The 20,049-nt window shown below is 45.7% G+C and overlaps 1 protein-coding gene across 3 annotated transcripts in view; it reads left to right on the forward strand.

Moving 5' to 3' along the window:
* The window catches only part of LOC142074855 (F-BAR domain only protein 2-like), a 159,467-nt gene that overhangs the window by 16,892 nt on the left and 122,526 nt on the right, over window positions 1-20,049 (forward strand). For all 3 annotated transcript variants that reach the window (XM_075135765.1, XM_075135766.1, XM_075135767.1), the window contains 3 exons: window positions 3,234-3,308; window positions 4,630-4,771; window positions 4,863-5,015. In XM_075135765.1, the coding sequence (XP_074991866.1) occupies window positions 3,234-3,308; window positions 4,630-4,771; window positions 4,863-5,015 (370 nt within the window). The remainder of the gene's footprint in view (window positions 1-3,233; window positions 3,309-4,629; window positions 4,772-4,862; window positions 5,016-20,049) is intronic.

Genomic DNA, 20,049 nt, shown 5'->3' on the forward strand with positions numbered 1-20,049 from the left:
TGTTCCTCTCCTTCCTCCACAGCATAGTCTGAATATTATTTTGCGGTACTCTTTTCTGCTAGAAATATGTAAGTGGATGAGCAAGATTCATTAGGAGCCTCCTAGATCTAATGTTTTTATGCCCTACTTACACCTGATTTTCTGAGCTATTCCCTATGAAAACTAAACTTACATATATTTGCAATTTTTTCACGTCTGCCCTTCCATTCCTTCTGAACATATTGGCCAGTTTTATTCAGATGTGGAGATATAGGAGAGTGAAAACTGAAAATTGCTGGCTAGGTAGAGGAGAGACATCTGAGTTGGTAATAATACTTACAAAAAGTTAGAGTACTTTACTGTCAAACAGTATATACAGTTGTTGTCAGCTGGTCAGTCAGCATTGCTGGAGTCTCCAGACTAGCCAGAATATTTGCTTTTTTTATGGAAGTGGCATAAAAGAGAGAGGAAAGACGGTTAAGTGTATTTGGATGTACAGACTGCTTAGGGCACGAAGGAGATGTCTGTATGAAGTCAGTCTCCATTAGTTGCGCTGTTCAGAATAGTGTTTTGGTTGTGTGCAGCCTAATCAGGGAAGAGTCTGTTGTTCCCTTTTCTCCAGCCTTAGAAATAGTAATAATTAAAAAAGAAAAATTATCTAGGATGTTGTCCTGGTTTCAGCTGGGATAGGGTTAAATTTCTTCCTAGTGCTGTGTTTTGGATTTAGTATGAGGAGAATGTTGATAACACACTGATGTTTTCAGTTGTTGCCTAGTGCCCTCCTAGTCCAAGGACAGCTCCCATGCCTACTGACTGAGCTAGGTACACAAGATGGGAGGGAACATAATCAGGACAGCCAGCCCAGCTGGTTAATGGGGTATTCCATACCATGTGACGTCGTGCTCAGTATATGAAGGGTAGGCGTGATCCAGGAAGTACCGATCGCTACTTGGTTATCGGTCAGTGCAGGTGGTGAGCAATTGCATTGTGTATCACTCATTTTGTATATTCTATCATTATTATTATTATTATTTTCCCTTTTCTGTTCTATTAAACTGTCTTTATCTCAACCCATGAGTTTTTCTCACTCTTACCCTTCCGATTCTCTCACCGTCCCACTGGGGGGGCGGGGGGAGTGAGCGAGCAGCTGCGTGGTATTTGACTGCCTGCCAGATTAAACCACGACAGATGTGGAAAAATGTTTTTTTTTATTGTAGTCAGCTTAAGCATTTTAATGAAAATTTTGCTTTCAAAACTTCTGTAAGAACCTTTTGAAATTGCAAAGTTGTTTCCTCTGAAAAAACAAAACTTGGATATCCCTAGAAGGAGCAGAAGGTTTCCCCTTTGGCTGTGTTCAGTTAGTCAATACCAATTCAATTTTCAGCTCTGTCATTTCACTTTTTCATTTTTGAGTATTTGTTAATGGTCAAGTACTAAAAGAACTGAGGGACAGTTGGATCTATGGTTCTTTACTGCCTTTTGTCCAGATATTCTTCTACTGTGAATGGGAAAGACTTGCTCAGTGTCATGGTTTAACCCCAGCCGGTAGCTAAGCCCCACACAGCTGCTCGCTCACTCCCCCCACAATGGGATGGGGGAGAGAATCGGAAGGGTAAAAGTGAGAAAACTCGTGGGTTGAGATAAAGACAGTTTAATAGGGAAAGCAAAAGCCGTGCACACAAGCAAAGCAAAACAGGGAATTCATTCACTCCTTCCCATCGGCAGGCAGGTGTTCAGCCATCTCCAGGAAAGCAGGGCTCCATCACGTGTAATGGTGACTTGGGAAGACAAAGCCATCACTCCGAACGTCCCCCCCCTTCCTTCTTCTTCCCCCAGCTTTATATGCTGAGCATGATGTCATATGGTATGAATACCCCATTGGCCAGTTGGGGTCAGCTGTCCCGGCTGTGTCCCCTCCCAACTTCTTGTGCACCCCCAGCCTGCTCGCTGGTGGGGTGGGGTGAGGAGCAGAAAAGGCCTTGAGTCTGTGTAAGCACTGCTCAGCAATAACGAAAACATCCCTGTGTTATCAACACTGTTTCCAGCACAAATCCAAAACATAGCCCCATAGTAGCTACTGTGAAGAAATGTAACTATCCCAGCCAAAACCAGCACACTGTGAAGGAGAAATAAAAACATCTGCCTCAGCAGTAAGTGGTTATAGTCAATGGCAACTTGAGAGAAGGGTGACTTTGTCATCTCCCTTTTTTTCCCTCTTCTGCCCCTGAATAAAGGTATTACAAAGCAGGAAAGAAATTGCTTCAAGCTTTTGGATTTTCAAGACAGACAATTACAGTATTTGCTCAAATCTAGGATGCTTCTAAATCTAAGTTGACACTACATATTGAGTATTGATTTAGGGTGGAAAATTAAAATAGTGTGTATCTTAACCTTAATAATAGGAGAGTGAGGAAGATTGATGGGGGAAGGACTTCCAGGGGAGTCACTGCTATGATATGTTGTGTGTGACTGCTGTTCCATGGCAATTGCCCCAGCACAGGCTCTAAGGAGGAATCTATGTGGATCCTTGGATTTTGAATCTCCAAAAGACAAGTGAAAATGTGGGTTTGAGTGCAGGAAAATATAATGAAACTTTATGTAGGGAAGAGTTTATTCAAAAGAAATCAGAATGTATTGAGAGAAACTTCTTTAAAAATAGTTATAAACAGTAGAACACAATACATTTCATTGCATGTTATTTGACTGTGTTTTCTAAACTCAATCATCACTATGCAAAGAACTTAAAAAAAAAAAAAAAAACAACAAATAACAAACTAGACAAGACCCCATTTTATTTAATGTGAATAAATGTGATTGCTCAGTAAGCATTCATTTTGTTTTTTTTTAACGTTTTCATTACAAATAGATTTGATTTTGTTGCTCTGTAAATCTCTGGTATTTAGACAGTGTTAGGTGGGTGATTGTTACGTCACTGTGTTCTGACTCTTACTAAAGAATGTTAAAGGCAGAGGGGAACAGCAGAGAGTATAGGAAGGAAGGAATCGTCTTTTGCGAGTCTTGAGCCCTTAGGTTTTACTTGTTTCTGTTCCCTGCATCATTCTGTCACGGTGTTCTTAGATTATTTTTTAAAATATACTTCTGTGTTTTTGCATATAGTTTTTGAGGGGCCATTAAAATAGAGTAATTGTTAGCTAAATAAAAAGTCCTATGCTTTGCACCTTTAGAATGCATATTCATCTGTCTTCAAATATCTTCAAAATTTCGATTATGCTTTTGATTGCTTTCTTTGACAGGGCTACGATAGAGGAGGCATATTCAAGGTCAATGACAAAACTAGCCAAATCAGCGAGCAATTACACACAACTTGGGTATGTAAGTGTGTATAAGAGAGAAATAATTAACTGCATACATGTTAAGAATCAAGTTTGATTCTGAATATTTTATTGATGATGTTGAAGGTAGCATAACTTTGCCACCTTTAAAAATGATTGTTAGTTCTTCAGTTACTATGCAGCTATGCAAAATATCATGCAGCTATGACAAAAACAAGACAGTACAGTTCTTTATTCACAGTTTAAAAAAAAAACAAAAACAAAAACAAAAACACCAACACCATGGAGGAATTGTCTGTTCCTCTGTGTTTAAGGTTGAGTTCTTTTCAGACATAATAAAGAATGTGACTTTCTATTCTGTGCTCCCAATCCTATGGTAATTATTTTGAAGAGAGAACATATGGTCTGCAAATGTGGCAGTGAATTTATTTTTCTACTATTTCTACTTTCTCAAGTGTTATCTCTGTCTTCAGACATGTTAAGAATGAGACTTTTCAATAGATTTATTCCATATTTTAATTAAAATTCTATACACGGGATATGTTTTTAAAAAAATGGAATGATTAATGGATGTTGTTTTCATTAGAAAGATTATGCCAACAGCTCAGACTTCTTAGATGAGGCTAAAGATTATTTTTATTTGTAGTAATCACAGCTAGAATTGTGGAGAGCTTTCATCAGTGGATAATTTGATACCAGTTGTTGCTGCTTTTCAAAGGTTCTGTATCTTTCATGTTAGTTTGAACATCAGTGCTTTAAATGCATGGTATTGATTTTTCAGCAGCATTGACCTGGAAACTGAGGTAGGAGTGTATCTTTAGAATAGCTGGAGAAGTCCATTCAGTATAGAAATCTGAATCTGAGGAATGACCTGTCCCCCACCTACCTTTACCATATAGTTAATCTTTTGGCTATAATGATATAAGACAACTGGAAAATTAACTAGCCAAGTAATTTTTGGTTTCTTTTCACTATTCAAGTATGCACATAAAAATACTTGTACATGTTAATTTTTTTTTGAGCTGCTCTTGCATCATCTTTAGGAATATCATTTGTCATTATTGTGTGTTGATGATGGAGAAGAATAAGTGAATTATGCTGCATTTTACTCATTAGAGTCAATACAGGTAAAACATAAACCACTCAAAAGTTAGGTAGGATTCCAAGTACGTTTGAAACATTTAATAAGAACATCATTTAGAGCAGTTGTTGGGTTTTTTGTTTGCTTCAGTTTTAGGAACAGAGATGAAATTCTGTAAACATATCAGTTATATTTTAGCACTATTTAAAAAAAATTGTAGCCATCTGAAAGGAAAATATCCAGAAGAGCATTAATTTTTTTTTTTTCTCTATCTAGGACATTTGCACCAGTTTGGGATGTTTTCAAAACCTCAACAGAAAAACTAGCAAGCTGTCACTTGGACCTTGTGCGGAGATTACAAGAGCTAATAAAAGAAGTTCACAAGTATGGAGATGAACAAATCAAAACTTATAAAAAGGTTATTAATTTTTTTTCTTATGCGTGTCCAATGACTTGTTAACAGTAAAATCAAAATGGTTTGGTTTTGACAACTATGTGATATTTGGCAGACTAAAGAAGATGTTTCAGGAACATTGGAAGCAGTGCAAAATATTCAAAGTATCACTCAGGCCTTACAGAAATCAAAGGAAAACTACAATGCAAAGTGTGTCGAACAAGAACGTTTGAAAAAGGAAGGAGCAACACAGAGAGAAGTTGATAAGGTAGTTCTATGGCATCTTGCTTAAATTCATTGTGTTGTCAATCTGTAACACATTCACCTTGCATTAGTAAGTGAAATGCTCAAAAAAGGCTAAAAGTAGTTGTGGCTATTTCATAATGTACATGATACTTTGAATGCTAGTTATGTTTTTTTTACACTTCCTTATCTGTTCTAACTGCACTGCAGTTCTAATTCTTTATTTTGTAATTACCTGCATCATATGAGGGGATCAACTGCTCCCTCAGTAAGTTTGCAGACGACACCAAGTTGGGCGGGAGTGTTGATCTGCTCGAGGGTAGGAAGGCTCTGCAGAGGGACCTGGACAGGCTGGATCGATGGGCCGAGGCCAACTGTATGAGGTTCAACAAGGCCAAGTGCCGGGTCCTGCACTTGGGCCACAACAACCCCAGGCAACGCTACAGGCTTGGGGAAGAGTGGCTGGAAAGCTGCCCGGAGGAAAAGGACCTGGGGGTGCTGGTTGACAGCCGGCTGAACATGAGCCGGCAGTGTGCCCAGGTGGCCAAGAAGGCCAACGGCATCCTGGCCTGTATCAGAAATAGTGTGGCCAGCAGGACTAGGGAGGTGATTGTGCCCCTGTACTGGGCACTGGTGAGGCCGCACCTGGAATACTGTGTTCCGTTCTGGGCCCCTCACTACAAGAAGGACATGGAGGTGCTGGAGTGTGTCCAGAGGAGGGCAACGAAGCTGGTGAAGGGCCTGGAGCACAAGTCTGATGAGGAGCGGCTGAGGGAACTGGGGGTGTTCAGCCTGGAGAAGAGGAGGCTGAGGGGAGACCTCATTGCGCTCTACAACTACCTGAAAGGAGGTTGTAGCGAGGTGGATGTTGGTCTCTTCTCCCAAGTAACTAGCGATAGGACGAGAGGAAATGGCCTCAAGTTGTGCCAGGGGAGGTTTAGATTGGACATTAGGAAAAATTTCTTTACTGAAAGAGTGGTCAGGCCTTGGAACAGGCTGCCCAGGGAAGTGGTGGAGTCACCATCCCTGGAGGTATTTAAAAGACGTGTAGATGAGGCCCTTAGGGACATGGTGTAGTGGGCATGGTGGTGTTGGGTTGATGGTTGGGTTTGATGATCTTAAAGGTCTTTTCCAACCTTAATGATTCTATGATTCTATATGATAATTTTGTTCAGTGGCTTTTACAGAAATTGCCTATAATTGTTTCAGTTTCTATTATGTTTTTGGATGCATTTTCTTAAGTAAATATACAAACACTCAATGCCTTTGTTATTGAATTAGTAGCTAATTATAGGAGTATTTGAAGTCTATTCCGTTGAGAAGAAAAATAAGTTAACATTACTTTCAGTGCTAATTTAAGAGGTTCCAATAACATGGACCAAAACCCCAAGGGATGAGTAACTTGATGTTGCATTTAGTACCGTCCTTGGGTCATGGGGGAGTTTGATCCATTCACAGAATCACAGCATGGTTAAGGTTGGAAGGGACCTCTGGAGGTCATCTTGTCCAACCCCCCTGCTCAAGCAGGATCACCTAGAGCCGGTTGCCCTCGACCATGACCAGATGGCTTTTGAAGATCTCCAAGGATGGAGACTCCACAATCTCCCTGGACAACCTGTTCCAGTACTCGGTCACCCTCACAGTAAAAAAGTGTTTCCTGATGTTCAGAGGGAACCTCTTGTGTTTCAGTCTGTGCCCATTGCCTCTGGTTCTGTCACTGGACACCACTGGAAAGAGCCTGGCTCTGTTGTCTTTGCACCCTCCCTTCAGGTATTTACATGCATTGACAAGATCTCCCCTGAGCCTTCTCTTCTCCAGGCTGAACAGTCCCAGGTCTCTCAGCCTTTCCTCAGAGGAGAGAGGCTCCAGTCCCTTCATTATCTTTGTAGCCCTTCGCTGGACTCTCTCTAGTATGTCTGTGTCTCTCTTCAAGTGCATTAATAGCAAGAGGAGGTCTGAAGAAAACATCGGACCAATACTTGTTGAAGATGGTCACCTGACTAATAGGGATGAAGAAAAAGCAATAGCATTCAATGCTTTTTTTGCCTCAGTCTTTAATAATACTGATAGACCTTGGGCTGCCCGGTCCCGTGAGTTGGAGGACCACAACTGTGGGAACAGTGACTTTCCATTTGTGGACACTGAAATTGTAAAGGATCGGCTGTATCAGCTGAATGTTCACAAGTCCATGGGGCCTGATGGGATTCATCCCAGAGTACTGAAGGAGCTAGCGGATGTTACAGCAGGACCCCTCTCGATCATCTACCAAAGGTCTTGGGAGCCTGGGGAGGTCCCTGCTGACTTGAAGCTAGCCAGTGTTATTCCAATTTACAAGGGCGTGAGGGAAGACCCAGGGAACTACAGACCTGTTAGTATAACCCCAGTTCCTGGAAAAATTATGGGGAAGATTATACTGGGTGCTACTGAAAGGCATTTAAAGGACAATGCAATCATCAGGCACAGTCAACATAGGTTCACAAAGGGAAAGTCCTGTCTAACTAATTTGATCTCCTCCTATGATAAGGTCACCCACCTAGTTGAAGAAGGTGTCCTGGTTTTGGCTGGGATAGAGTTAAATTTCTTCCTAGTGCTGTGTTTTGGATTTAGTATGAGAAGAATGTTGATAACACACTGATGTTTTCAGTTGTTGCTAAGAACCCTGCTAGTCAAGACATTCAGCTGAAGAAAAAAAAAAAAAAAACCCAAACCAAAACAAAACAAGCGTTGGGAGGGAGCATAGCCAGGACAGCTAGCCCAGCTGGCCAACGGGCTATTCCATACCATGTGCATCATGCTCAGTATATGAATGGTAGGCGTGTTCCAGGAAGTAGCGATCGCTACTTGGTTATTGGTCAGCGCGGGTGGTGAGCAACTGCATTGTGCATCACTCATTTTGTATATTCTATCATTATCATTATTATTTTCCCTTTTTTTCTGTTCTATTAAACTGTCTTTATCTCAACCCACGAGTTTTTCTCGATCTTACCCTTCCGATTCTCTCCCCGTCCCAGTGGGTGTGGGGGGGAGTGAGCGAGCGGCTGCGTGGTATTTGGCTGCCTGCCAGGTTAAACCACGACAGTCTCTTTTGGCGCCCAACGTGGGGCTCGAAGGGTTGAGATAACGACACATCTGACCCGAACGGGTTAAAACAAATTTGTTATAAGCATTCATTATATCAGTTTAGTAGTCGCTGGTCACAATGTTGGTTTATTTGCTCTCAGAGTTGTTGGATCTGTTCTGGGAGTTTTGGTCTGTAGCACCTTACTGGCTGTCTATACTGCTGATTATCAGTATTTATGTGGGGTTGGTCATCTCTGGGAAATGGATTAAGGTCACCGCTTTTCTATACTGTGTGACACTGGTTTATGTTATGATAAAAGTATTGGTCATGGGATTGTACTCAGCACTGCCGTCATCCCTGTGCTTCAGGAGCTATCTTTTGGAAACTATTAATAATTACACTTTTTACCTCTTCTCCTCAGAGAGCCAATTTAGGGGGGAAAGAGCTTCCTTCACCTTCCCCTTCTCCTCCAGGCTGATTACAATAGCTCTTGAGGATTCTGAATATCCTTGGGATGCTCAAACCAGCGTGTTCCTATTGATATGTCTCCTGAATGTGTCTCAGGCCTTGTTTAAGGTTAAACAACTACTTAAGAATACCCCCCAGAGATCTGCCCCGAGGCTGGAGAGCTATGAGTGGCAGGGTGTGTGGGATAGTATGGGCAAGTGCCTAGGACAGTGGGCACCTCCAGTGTTTTGGAACTTCACCCCTGAACAAGTGCAGAATCCTGAAAAAATAGTAAAATATTTGGAAAACGTATGCTGTCATCCTGGCAATTCCAGAGAGACCCAGATCACTGCAACGTGCTGGGGCCTGGCCCGTGCCTACCGAGCCCTGATCAACACTATCCAGAACCCTCAAGGGGGAGAGAAGGTCTCCGGATCTGATGAGAAAACGACGGGCACTGCGGCTACTCCAGCCCCCGCAACGGGCACTGCGGCTACTCCAACCCCCGCGACGGGCACTGCGGCTACTCCAACCCCCGCCACGGGCACTGAGGCTACTCCAACCCCCGCGACGGGCACTGAGGCTACTCCAACCCCCGTGACGAGCACTGCGGCTACTCCAACCCCTGCGACGGGTACTACAGCTGAACCAGAGGACCAACCCTTCCTGGTATCCATTGCCCATGTACAGAAGAAGAAATCTTGTAAGCGGAAGTCAGGTCGTTTAGAAAGGGATGATGGAAAAGCAGGGACATCACGAGGAGGGGAGGAGGAAGAGGAAGAACTCATAAACGAGATGGAAACCACCTGATTCCTACCCCTGAGTGAGCTGCGAGATACGCGGAAAGATTTCAGCAAGCTCCGATGCTGGGATAATGGGGCCAGTAGCCTGGAATTAGAGGGCAAAGAAGCCAAACAGCTGGGATCCCTTGCTAGGGAAGGGGGCATTGACAAAGTGATTGGAAAAGGGACACAGGCCCTCAGCCTCTGGAGGCGACTGCTGTCAGGCGTGAAGGAAAGGTATCCCTTCAAGGAAGATGTTATATATCGCCCAGGCAAATGGACCACTATGGAGAGAGGTATCCAGTACCTGAGAGAACTAGGCGTGCTGGAGGTGGTTTATAGTGACCTGGACGACAGCCGAACACCCAAAGATCCAGATGACGTCCAGTGCACCCGACCCATGTGGCGGAAGTTTGTACGGAGCGCACCAGCGTCGCATGCCAGTTCGTTGGCAGTACTGTGCTGGAAAGAGGAAGAAGCACCAACGGTGGATGACATGGTTAGCAGACACGGGGATTTCGAAGAAACTGTCTCCTCCTCCCTTGTCTCGGCTGTGGAGAAACTGTCCCGGCAGTTCCAGCAACTCAAAGACGATATGTCCTATTCTCCACCTGTACGGACCAGTATCTCAGCCATTAGGAGTCAGCGTTTTTCTGTTCAAGAGAGGATATAGAAAGTACACACCACGGGGCACCCTGTGGTTTTACCTGCGTGACCACGGAGAGGACATGAGGCAGTGGGATGGAAAACCTACCTTGACCCTAGAGGCACGGGCACGTGAGTTGCAAGGAAAAAAAATCACACAAGGGGGTTCTCCCAGGAAAAATGCTGCTCCAGTTTTCAGGAAAACCCTGTCTCACGACGGTCCAGTTTCCAGTGAACAGTTCCCCAGACAGAGTAGAAGGGCTGATCTTACTTTGGACTGTAATGAAGGAATTCTTGCCTCGCGTTTGCAAGAAATGAGTAACGGATACTATGACCAGAACTAGAGGGGCCCTGCCTCCGGCCAGGTGGAGGAAAGGGACAATCGGGTTTACTGGACTGGGTGGATGCGATGGCCTGGCACATCAGAGCCACAGGAGTATAAGGCTCTCGTAGACACTGGTGCACAGTGCACCCTAATGCCATCAAGCTATAAAGGGGCAGAACCCATTTGTATTTCTGGAGTGACAGGGGGATCCCAAGAGTTAACTGTATTGGAGGCCGAAGTGAGCCTAACCGGGAACGAGTGGCAGAAGCACCCCATTGTGACTGGCCCAGAGGCTCCGTGCATCCTTGGCATAGACTACCTCAGGAGAGGGTATTTCCAGGACCCAAAAGGGTACCGGTGGGCTTTTGGTATAGCTGCCCTGGAGACGGAGGAAATTAAACAGCTGTCCACCTTGCCCGGTCTCTCGGAGGATCCTTCTGTTGTGGGGTTGCTGAAGGTTGAAGAACAGCAGGTACCAATCGCTACCACAACAGTGCACCGGCGGCAATATCGCACCAACTGAGACTCCCTGCTTCCCATCCATGAGCTGATTCGTCGACTGGAGAGCCAAGGAGTGATCAGCAAGACTCGCTCACCCTTCAACAGTCCCATATGGCCAGTGCGAAAGTCCAATGGAGAGTGGAGACTAACAGTAGACTATCGTGGCCTGAACGAAGTCACGCCGCCACTGCGTGCTGCCGTGCCGGACATGCTAGAACTCCAACACGAACTGGAGTCAAAGGCAGCCAAGTGGTACGCCACAAGTGACATCGCTAAGGCGTTCTTCTCAATCCCTTTGGCAGCAGAGTGCAGGCCACAGTTTGCTTTCACTTGGAGGGGCGTCCAGTACACCTGGAACCGACTGCCCCAGGGGTGGAAACACAGCCCTACCACTTGCCATGGACTGATCCACACCACACTGGAACAGGGTGAGGCTCCAGAACACCTGCAGTACATTGATGACATCATCGTATGGGGCAACACAGCAGAAGAAGTTTTTGAGAAAGGGAAGAAAATAATTCAAATTCTTCTGACGACCGGTTTTGCCATAAAGCAAAGTAAGGTCAAGGGACCTGCACAGGAGGTCCAGTTTTTAGGAATAAAATGGCAAGATGGACGTCGTCAGATCCCAAGCCTCTTTGGTATGGGGGACGATGGTTGAAATACAAATATGGGGAGGCCTGGCAGATGGATTATATCACACTCCCACCAACCCGACACGGCAAGCGCTATGTGCTCACCATGGTGGAAGCAACCACCGGATGGCTGGAAACATACCCTGTGCCCCATGCCACTGCCCGGAACACCATCCTGGGCCTTGAAAAGCAAGTCCTATGGCGACATGGCACCCCAGAAAGAATTGAGTCAGACAACGGGACTCATTTCCGAAACACCCTCATAGACACCTGGGCCAAAGAGCACGGCATTGAGTGGGTCTATCACATCCCCTACCATGCACCAGCCTCTGGAAAAATCGAACGATACAACGGACTGCTAAAGACAACACTGAGGGCAATGGGTGGTGGGACATTCAAGCATTGGGATACACATTTAGCAAAAGCCACCTGGTTAGTCAACACTAGGGGATCTGTTAATCGAGCTGGCCCTGCCCAATTAAGACTCTTACGTACTGTAGATGGAGATAAAGTCCCTGTCGTGCACATAAGAAATATGCTGGGGAAGACAGTCTGGGTAACTCCTGCCTCTGGCAAGGGAAAACCCATCCGTGGGATTGCTTTTGCTCAAGGACCTGGGTGCACTTGGTGGGTGATGCGAAAGGATGGGGAAGTCTGGTGTGTACCTCAAGGGGATTTGATTTTGGGTGAAAATAGCCAATGAACTGAATTGTATGATGTTAAATGTTGTATGATATTGTATATCATTATTTCTATGGTTGCTATCATTGGTATAGCAGTAAAAATCACCCAGATTAATGAAGAATGAACTAACTCCGATGAAACTGAGCAAAGTGCAACGATGATAGAACCGGACGAGCGCAGCAATACTGAAATGAGAACTGGCTTCGGGATGCAACAGTCCAACACCACACATCATCTCTCCGGCCCTGAAAGACTGCTATGACAGTTGGAGCCCAAAGTCATGGACTGAATGAACTCAATGGACATTTTAGAGGGATGGCCCATAGACTAAGGGAATGATATCTCTATGTGTGTGTATGTGTATATATATATATAGACAAGAAAGGTGGTTGTGATTATTTGGAATGTATTGAAAAATGTGAGACTTAGGCATGATGTAAATGGTATAGAATAAGGGGTGGATACTGTCCTGGTTTTGGCTGGGATAGGGTTAAATTTCTTCCTAGTGCTGTGTTTTGGATTTACTATGAGAAGAATGTTGATAACACACTGATGTTTTCAGTTGTTGCCAAGTACCCTGCTGGTCAAGGACTTTCAGCTCAAGAAAAACCAAACCAAAACAAAACAAGCATTGGGAGGGGGCACAGCCAGGACAGCTAGCCCAGCTGGCCAATGGGGTATTCCATACCATGTGACGTCATGCTCAGTATATGAATGGTAGGCATGTTCCAGGAAGCACCGATCGCTACTTGGTTATCGGTCAGTGCGGGTGGTGAGCAATTGCATTGTGCATCACTCATTTTGTATATTCTATCATTATCATTATTATTTTCCCTTTTTTTCTGTTCTATTAAACTGTCTTTATCTCAACCCACGAGTTTTTCTCGCTCTTACCCTTCTGATTCTCTCCCCGTCCCATTGGGTGTGGGGGGAGTGAGTGAGCGGCTGCGTGGTATTTGGCTGCCTGCCAGGTTAAACCACGACAGAAGGGAAGGCGGTGGATGGAGTTTTTCTGGATTTTAGTAAGGCTTTGGATACTGTCCCTCACAGCATCCTTCTGGACAAGTTGTCCAACTGTGGGATGAGCAGGTACACGGTGCGCTGGGTGAAGAACTGGCTGAAGGGCAGGGCTCAAAGGGTTGTAGTGAATGGGGCTACATCTGGCTGGCGACCGGTCACCAGTGGTGTTCCTCAGGGCTCAATTCTAGGGCCAGTCCTGTTCAATATATTTATCAATGATCTGGATGCAGGAGTTGAATGCACCATTAGTAAGTTTGCTGATGATACGAAACTGGGAGGTGCTGTTGACTCTCTGGAGGGACAAGAGGTCTTGCAGAGGGATCTAGATAGATTGGAGCATTGGGCTATGATTAATGGGATGAGATTTAACAAGTTGAAATGCCAGATTCTGCACCTGGGACGGAATAACGCTGGGCACAAGTATAGATTGGGAGAGGAGTGGCTGGAGAGCAGCCCTGCAGAAAGGGATCTGGGGGTGCTGGTCTACAGCAGGCTCAACAGGAGTCAGCAGTGTGCCCTGGCAGCCAAGAGGGCAAACCGCATCCTGGGGTGCATCAAACACAGCATAACCAGCCGGTCAAAAGAGGTGATGATCCCGCTGTATTCAGTGCTGGTGCGGCCTCACCTTGAGTACTGTGTGCAGTTCTGGGCCCCACAATTTAAGATGGATGTTAAGGTCCTTGAATGCGTCCAGAGGAGGGTAACAAAGCTGGTGGAAGGGCCGGAAGGCATGTCCTATGAGGAGCGGCTGAGGACTCTGGGTTTGCCTAGTTTGGAGAAAAGGAGGCTGAGGGGTGACCTCATTGCTCTCTACAGCTTCCTGAGGAGGGGAAGTGGAGAGGGAGGTGCTGAGCTCTTCTCCCTGGGATCCAGGGACAGGATGCGTGGGAACGGTTCAAAGCTTCATCAGGGGAGGTTCAGACTTGACATTAGGAAGCATCTCTTTACCGAGAGGGTGGTCAAACACTGGAACAGGCTTCCTAGAGAGTTAGTCGATGCCCCAAGCCTGTCAGTGTTTAAGAGGCATTTGGACAATGCCCTTAATACCATGCTTTAACTTTTGGTCAGCCCTGAAGTGGTCAGGCAGTTGGACTAAATGATTGTTGTAGGTCCCTTCCAGCTGACATTCTATTCTATTTTCTTGTATTGGGGAGTGTGGTGTATGATTGCAGAGACCCTCACATATACATACACAGAATCCTTTATTGTTACAATACTGGAGAAAATATCCTTTATCATAACAGGGTAGTCCTCCCCTCTCTATCATCAGCCAATTTGTCTCCCTTATATACTAAGAAAAAACCAGTCTCTCTTCCTTCTGGCAATGATCACATGTCTGCTCACAATTCCCTTCACCTGTTTCAGCTCTTGAATCAGCTGGTGCTCATTAGGCCACCTCTTCTGCTTTATTCAATTCTGCTTTGGCTTCCACATCTGCCACCTCAGGGTGACTGCAAGCAGCATCCCTAGCTGAGAGCTTTTTCATTTTGATGTTTACAGTTTCCTTATAGAGGAGACAACTAAGCCAGGTGTTCAGGTCTTATCTCAGGCATATGTATGCATCTGCTAGTTCTCAGCGCACAGGCCGAAGTCCTATCTTATCTTGGCCAAAACTCCCAATTCCACAATTCTTTTCCACAGGGGAGCCCAGAACTGGCCACAGGACTCCAGGTGTGGCCTCACCAGTGCTGAGTAGAGGGGAAGGATCGCCTCCCTTGACCTGGTGGCAACACTGTAACTTTTACCAGTTTTCAGGAAACAAAGTAGTAGAGGAAAAGAGGTTATGTTTTCCTGTCTCTAATGATGTCTTCTCTTTTTAAATCTTGATACCTCTGCCTATTTCCATTTCAATTATCTGATCTGTGTAGGGCTCTGTTTTTGTTAGAATGGTCTTAGTGCCTTTTGTACTGCTGTCTTGGTGGAGCAGATAGAATTGGTTATTGTCTTGTCACTGATGACAAAAGTCATCCTGTTGACCATGTTCTAATTGATTTATCTTTAATATAAATTTAGCTTTTTTCCTAGCTTCTGCCTCAAATGACAGTCAGTCTTGGGTTTTAGACATGAATCAGAAATATGTGGGATGGCAGATGTTTTCCTGCCAGTTTATTCAAAATACAGTTTTTCCTGAATTCTTGTAAATAGATTGAAATTTTTCAGTAGGAAAAGTTGACTTGATGGAAGGCTTGCTTTTACGATGTAATTTTGCAGTCCCTTGTCCAGTTGGAAACAAAAAAATGTTCAGTTTGACTAATGTCTACATGCAGAAGGGAGAAAGAGGAAGCACTGTAGGCTGAAGGCCATTTTTTACTGTTTTATGCATCTTCCCTAGATACATTTGTTTGAACAATTAGACCATAGTTGAACACTCAGCTAGTACTTCAAAAATATTTCCAGTTGGAGCCGGTAACTGTGACCGTCGCATCTCTTCAGTCATGTCTTTATTCAAATTTACACTTGTAATTTCAGAAACATGGTGACAAAGATTGTATTAATTTATTTTTTCCTTTGGCAAAGAATAGGTTTATTACTTTTAGCACAAAATGAAAAATGTTTTTATCAAAATCAGAATAGCTGCTTTATCAGAAAGCAGGGGATCTGCACCAGTATGCTAAGAGCTTATCACAAAGCCAAATATTTGGAGAAATACTTTATTGAAGAATCTGAGGCGGTATCTGAGAGCTTGCAGTTTTCATTGCAGCTGAAAGTTAGTGTTAACTTGTTGTCCTGGTTTCGGCTGGGATAGGGTTAAATTTCTTCCTAGTGCTGTGTTTTGGATTTAGTATGAGGAGAATGTTGATAACACACTGATGTTTTCAGTTGTTGCTAAGTGCCCTCCTAGTCCAAGCACAGCTCCCGTGCCTACTGACTGAGCTAGGTACACAAGATGGGAGGGAACATAATCAGGACAGCCAGCCCAGCTGGCTAATGGGGTATTCCATACCATGTGACGTCATGCTCAGTATATGAAGGGTAGGCGTGATCCAGGAAGTACCGATCGCTACTTGGTTATCGGTCAGCGCGGGTGGTGAGCAATTGCATTGTGCATCACTCATTTTGTATATTCTATCATTATTTATTATCATTATTCTCCCTTTTCTGTTTTATTAAACTGTCTTTATCTCAACCCACGAGTTTTTCTCACTCTTACCCTTCCGATTCTCTCCCCGTCCCACTGGGGGGGTGGGGGGAGTGAGTGAGTGGCTGCGTGGTATTTGGCTGCCTGTCAGCCTGTCAGGTTAAACCACGACAGTCCTTTTTGGCACCCAATGTGGGGCTCGAAGGGTTGAGATAACGATAGATCTGACCAAAGTGTGTTAAGGCAAAATTGTTATAAGCATCCATTATATTGATTGGTCACAATGTTGATGTATTGGCTGTCAAAGTTGTGGGGCTGGCTCTCAATGTTGGGTCATGTAATACCTTGCTTGCAGTATATGTTCCCGTTTGTGCTGTTTATCATTATTCGGAACTGGGCCATGATTATCATTTTGTTGCTGTTTTATGAGGTGATAAAATCGTTGGTCGTAAGTCTAATCTGGTATCTGTAGTCGGCACTGCCGTCATTTCTGTACCTCGGGAACCACCTCTTAGAAATTATTGGTAATTGCACTTGTTTCTCCTCGGAGAATGAATTTAAGGGGGAGACAGGATGGGACACTCTCTCCCACTTGTTCATCTTCCCTTCCATATTGTCAGAAACTCCTTTTTCTTCTATCCTCTTCACAAAGATGTCCACAATATTCCCTGAGAATTTTGAATATCCTTGGGATGTTCAAACAAGCATGTTCATATTGCTATGTCTCCTGAATGTGGTTCAGGCCTTGTTTAGGGTTAAACAACTATTCAGGAATACTGTCCAGAGATCAACCCTCAGGAACAAGAAAAGAGGGAGGGCAAGCAGCGGTGCCTCATCGGGGCGGGCGGAGTGGCGAGTCTCGGGGGCGGCTACAGACACGGTGGCTACTCAAAACCCCACGACAGGCACTGCGGCTACCCCAACCCCCATGACAACACCTGTGGCTACTCAAACCCCGGCAACAGTCACCGTAGCTTCTCCAACCCCTGCGACAAGTACTGCAGCCACTCAAGCTCCGGCAACAGGCACTACAATTACTCCAACCCCCATGACAAGCACTGCAGCTACCCAAACCCCAGCAACAGGCACTACAGCTGAACCAGAGGACCAACCCTTGCTGGTATCCGTTGCCCCTGTACAGAAGAGGAAATCTTGGAAGCGGAGATCAGGTCGTTTAGAAAGGGATGATGAAAGAGCAGGGCCATCACGAGGAGAGGAGGAGGAAGAGGAAGAACTCATAAACGAGACAGAAACCACCCGATCCCTATCCCTGAGTGAGCTGCGAGATATGCGGAAAGATTTCAGCCGTCGTCCAGGCGAGCATATTGTTACCTGGCTGCTCCGATGCTGGCATAATGGGGCCAGTAGCCTGGAATTAGAGGGGAAGGAGGCCAAACAGCTGGGATCCCTTGCTAGGGAAGCGGGTATTGACAAAGCAATGGGAAAAGGGACACAGGTCCTCAGCCTCTGGAGGCGACTGCTGTCAGGTGTGAAGGAAAGGTATCCCTTCAAGGAAGATGTTATATATCGCCCAGGCAAATGGACCACTATGGAGAGAGGTATCCAGTACCTGAGTGAATTAGGCATGCTGGAGGTGGTTTATAGTGACCTGGACGACAGCCGAACACCCAAAGATCCAGATGACGTCCAGTGCACCCGACCCATGTGGCGGAAGTTTGTACGGAGCGCACCAGCGTCGTATGCCAGTTCGTTGGCAGTACTGTGCTGGAAAGAGGAAGAAGCACCAACGGTGGATGAGGTGGTTAGCAGACTTCGGGATTTCGAAGAAACTATCTCCTCCTCCCTTTTCTCGGCTGTAGAGAAACTGTCCCGAGAGGTCCAGCAACTCAAAGACGATAGGTCCTATTCTCCACCTGTACGGACCAGTATCTCAGCCATTAGGAGTCAGCGTTTTTCTGTTCAAGAGAGAGGATATCGAAAGTACACACCCCGGGGCACCCTGTGGTTTTACCAGCGTGACCACGGAGAGGACATGAGGCAGTGGGATGGAAAACCTACCTTGACCCTAGAGGCACGTGTACGTGAGTTGCAAGGAAAAACAGTCACACAAGGGGGTTCTCCCAGGAAAAATGCTGCTCCAGTTTTCAGGAAAACCCTGTCTCACGACGGTCCAGTTTCCAGTGAACAGTTCCCCAGACAGAGTAGAAGGGCTGATCTTACTTTGGACTGTAATGAAGGAATTCTTGACTCACGTTTGCAAGAAGTGAGAAGCGGATACTATGACCAGAACTAGAGGGGCCCTGCCTCCGGCCAGGTGGAGGAAAGGGACAACCGGGTTTACTGGACTGTGTGGATTCGATGGCCTGGCACATCAGAGCCACAGGAGTATAAGGCTCTCGTAGACACTGGTGCACAGTGCACCCTAATGCCATCAAGCTATAAAGGGGCAGAACCCATTTGTATTTCTGGAGTGACAGGGGGATCCCAAGAGTAACTGTATTGGAGGCCGAAGTGAGCCTAACCGGGAATGAGTGGCAGAAGCACCCCATTGTGACTGGCCCAGAGGCTCCGTGCATCCTTGGCATAGACTACCTCAGGAGAGGGTATTTCCAGGACCCAAAAGGGTACCGGTGGGCTTTTGGTATAGCTGCCCTGGAGACGGAGGAAATTAAACAGCTGTCCACCTTGCCCGGTCTCTCAGAGGACCCTTCTGTTGTGGGGTTGTTGAGGGTTGAAGAACAACAGGTACCAATCGCTACCACAACAGAGCATCGGCGACAATACCGCACCAACCAAGATTCCCTGATCCCTATCCATGAGCTGATTCATCGACTGGAGAGCCAAGGAGTGATCAGCAAGACTCGCTCACCCTTTAACAGTCCCATATGGCCAGTGCGAAAGTCTAATGGAGAGTGGAGACTAACAGTGGACTACCGTGGCCTGAATGAAGTCACGCTGCCGCTGAGTGCTGCCGTGCCGGACATGCTAGAACTCCAATACGAACTGGAGTCAAAGGCAGCCAAGTGGTACGCCACAAGTGACATCGCTAATGCATTCTTCTCAATCCCTTTGGCGGCAGAGTGCAGGCCACAGTTTGCTTTCACTTGGAGGAGCGTCCAGTACACCTGGAACCGACTGCCCCAGGGGTGGAAACACAGCCCTACCACTTGCCATGGACTGATCCACACCACACTGGAACAGGGTGAGGCTCCAGAACACCTGCAATACATTGATGACATCATCGTGTGGGGCAACACAGCAGAAGAAGTTTTTGAGAAAGGGGAGAGAATAGTCCAAATCCTTCTGAAGGCCGGTTTTGCCATAAAACAAAGTAAGGTCAAGGGACCTGCACAGGAGGTCCAGTTTTTAGGAATAAAATGGCAAGATGGACGTCGTCAGATCCCAACAGATGTGATCAACAAAATAACAGCCATGTCCCCACCAACTAGCAAAAGGGAAACACAAGCTTTCTTAGGCGTTGTGGGCTTTTGGAGAATGCATATTCCAGATTACAGCCTGATTGTAAGCCCTCTCTATCAAGTGACCAGGAAGAAGAACGACTTCAGATGGGGCCCTGAGCAACAACAAGCCTTTGAACAAATGAAACGGGAGATAGTTCAGGCAGTAGCCCTTGGGCCAGTCCGGGCAGGACAAGATGTGAAGATGCGAGGAAGGAGAGGCGGTGGGGTAGCCCTGTATGTTAGGGAATGCTTCGACTGTCTAGAGCTCGATGGTAGTGATGACGAGGTCGAGTGCTTGTGGGTAAGGATGAGGGGGAAGGCCAACAAGGCAGATATCCTGCTGGGGGTCTGTTATAGACCACCTAGCCAGGACGAGGAGGCAGATGAAATATTCTACCAGAGGCTGGCAGGAGTCTCCCAGTCGCTAGCCCTTGTTCTCGTGGGGGACTTCAACTTTC

Source organism: Calonectris borealis, chromosome W (genome assembly GCF_964195595.1).
Source record: "Calonectris borealis chromosome W, bCalBor7.hap1.2, whole genome shotgun sequence".
NCBI classification, from domain to species: Eukaryota; Metazoa; Chordata; class Aves; order Procellariiformes; family Procellariidae; genus Calonectris; species Calonectris borealis.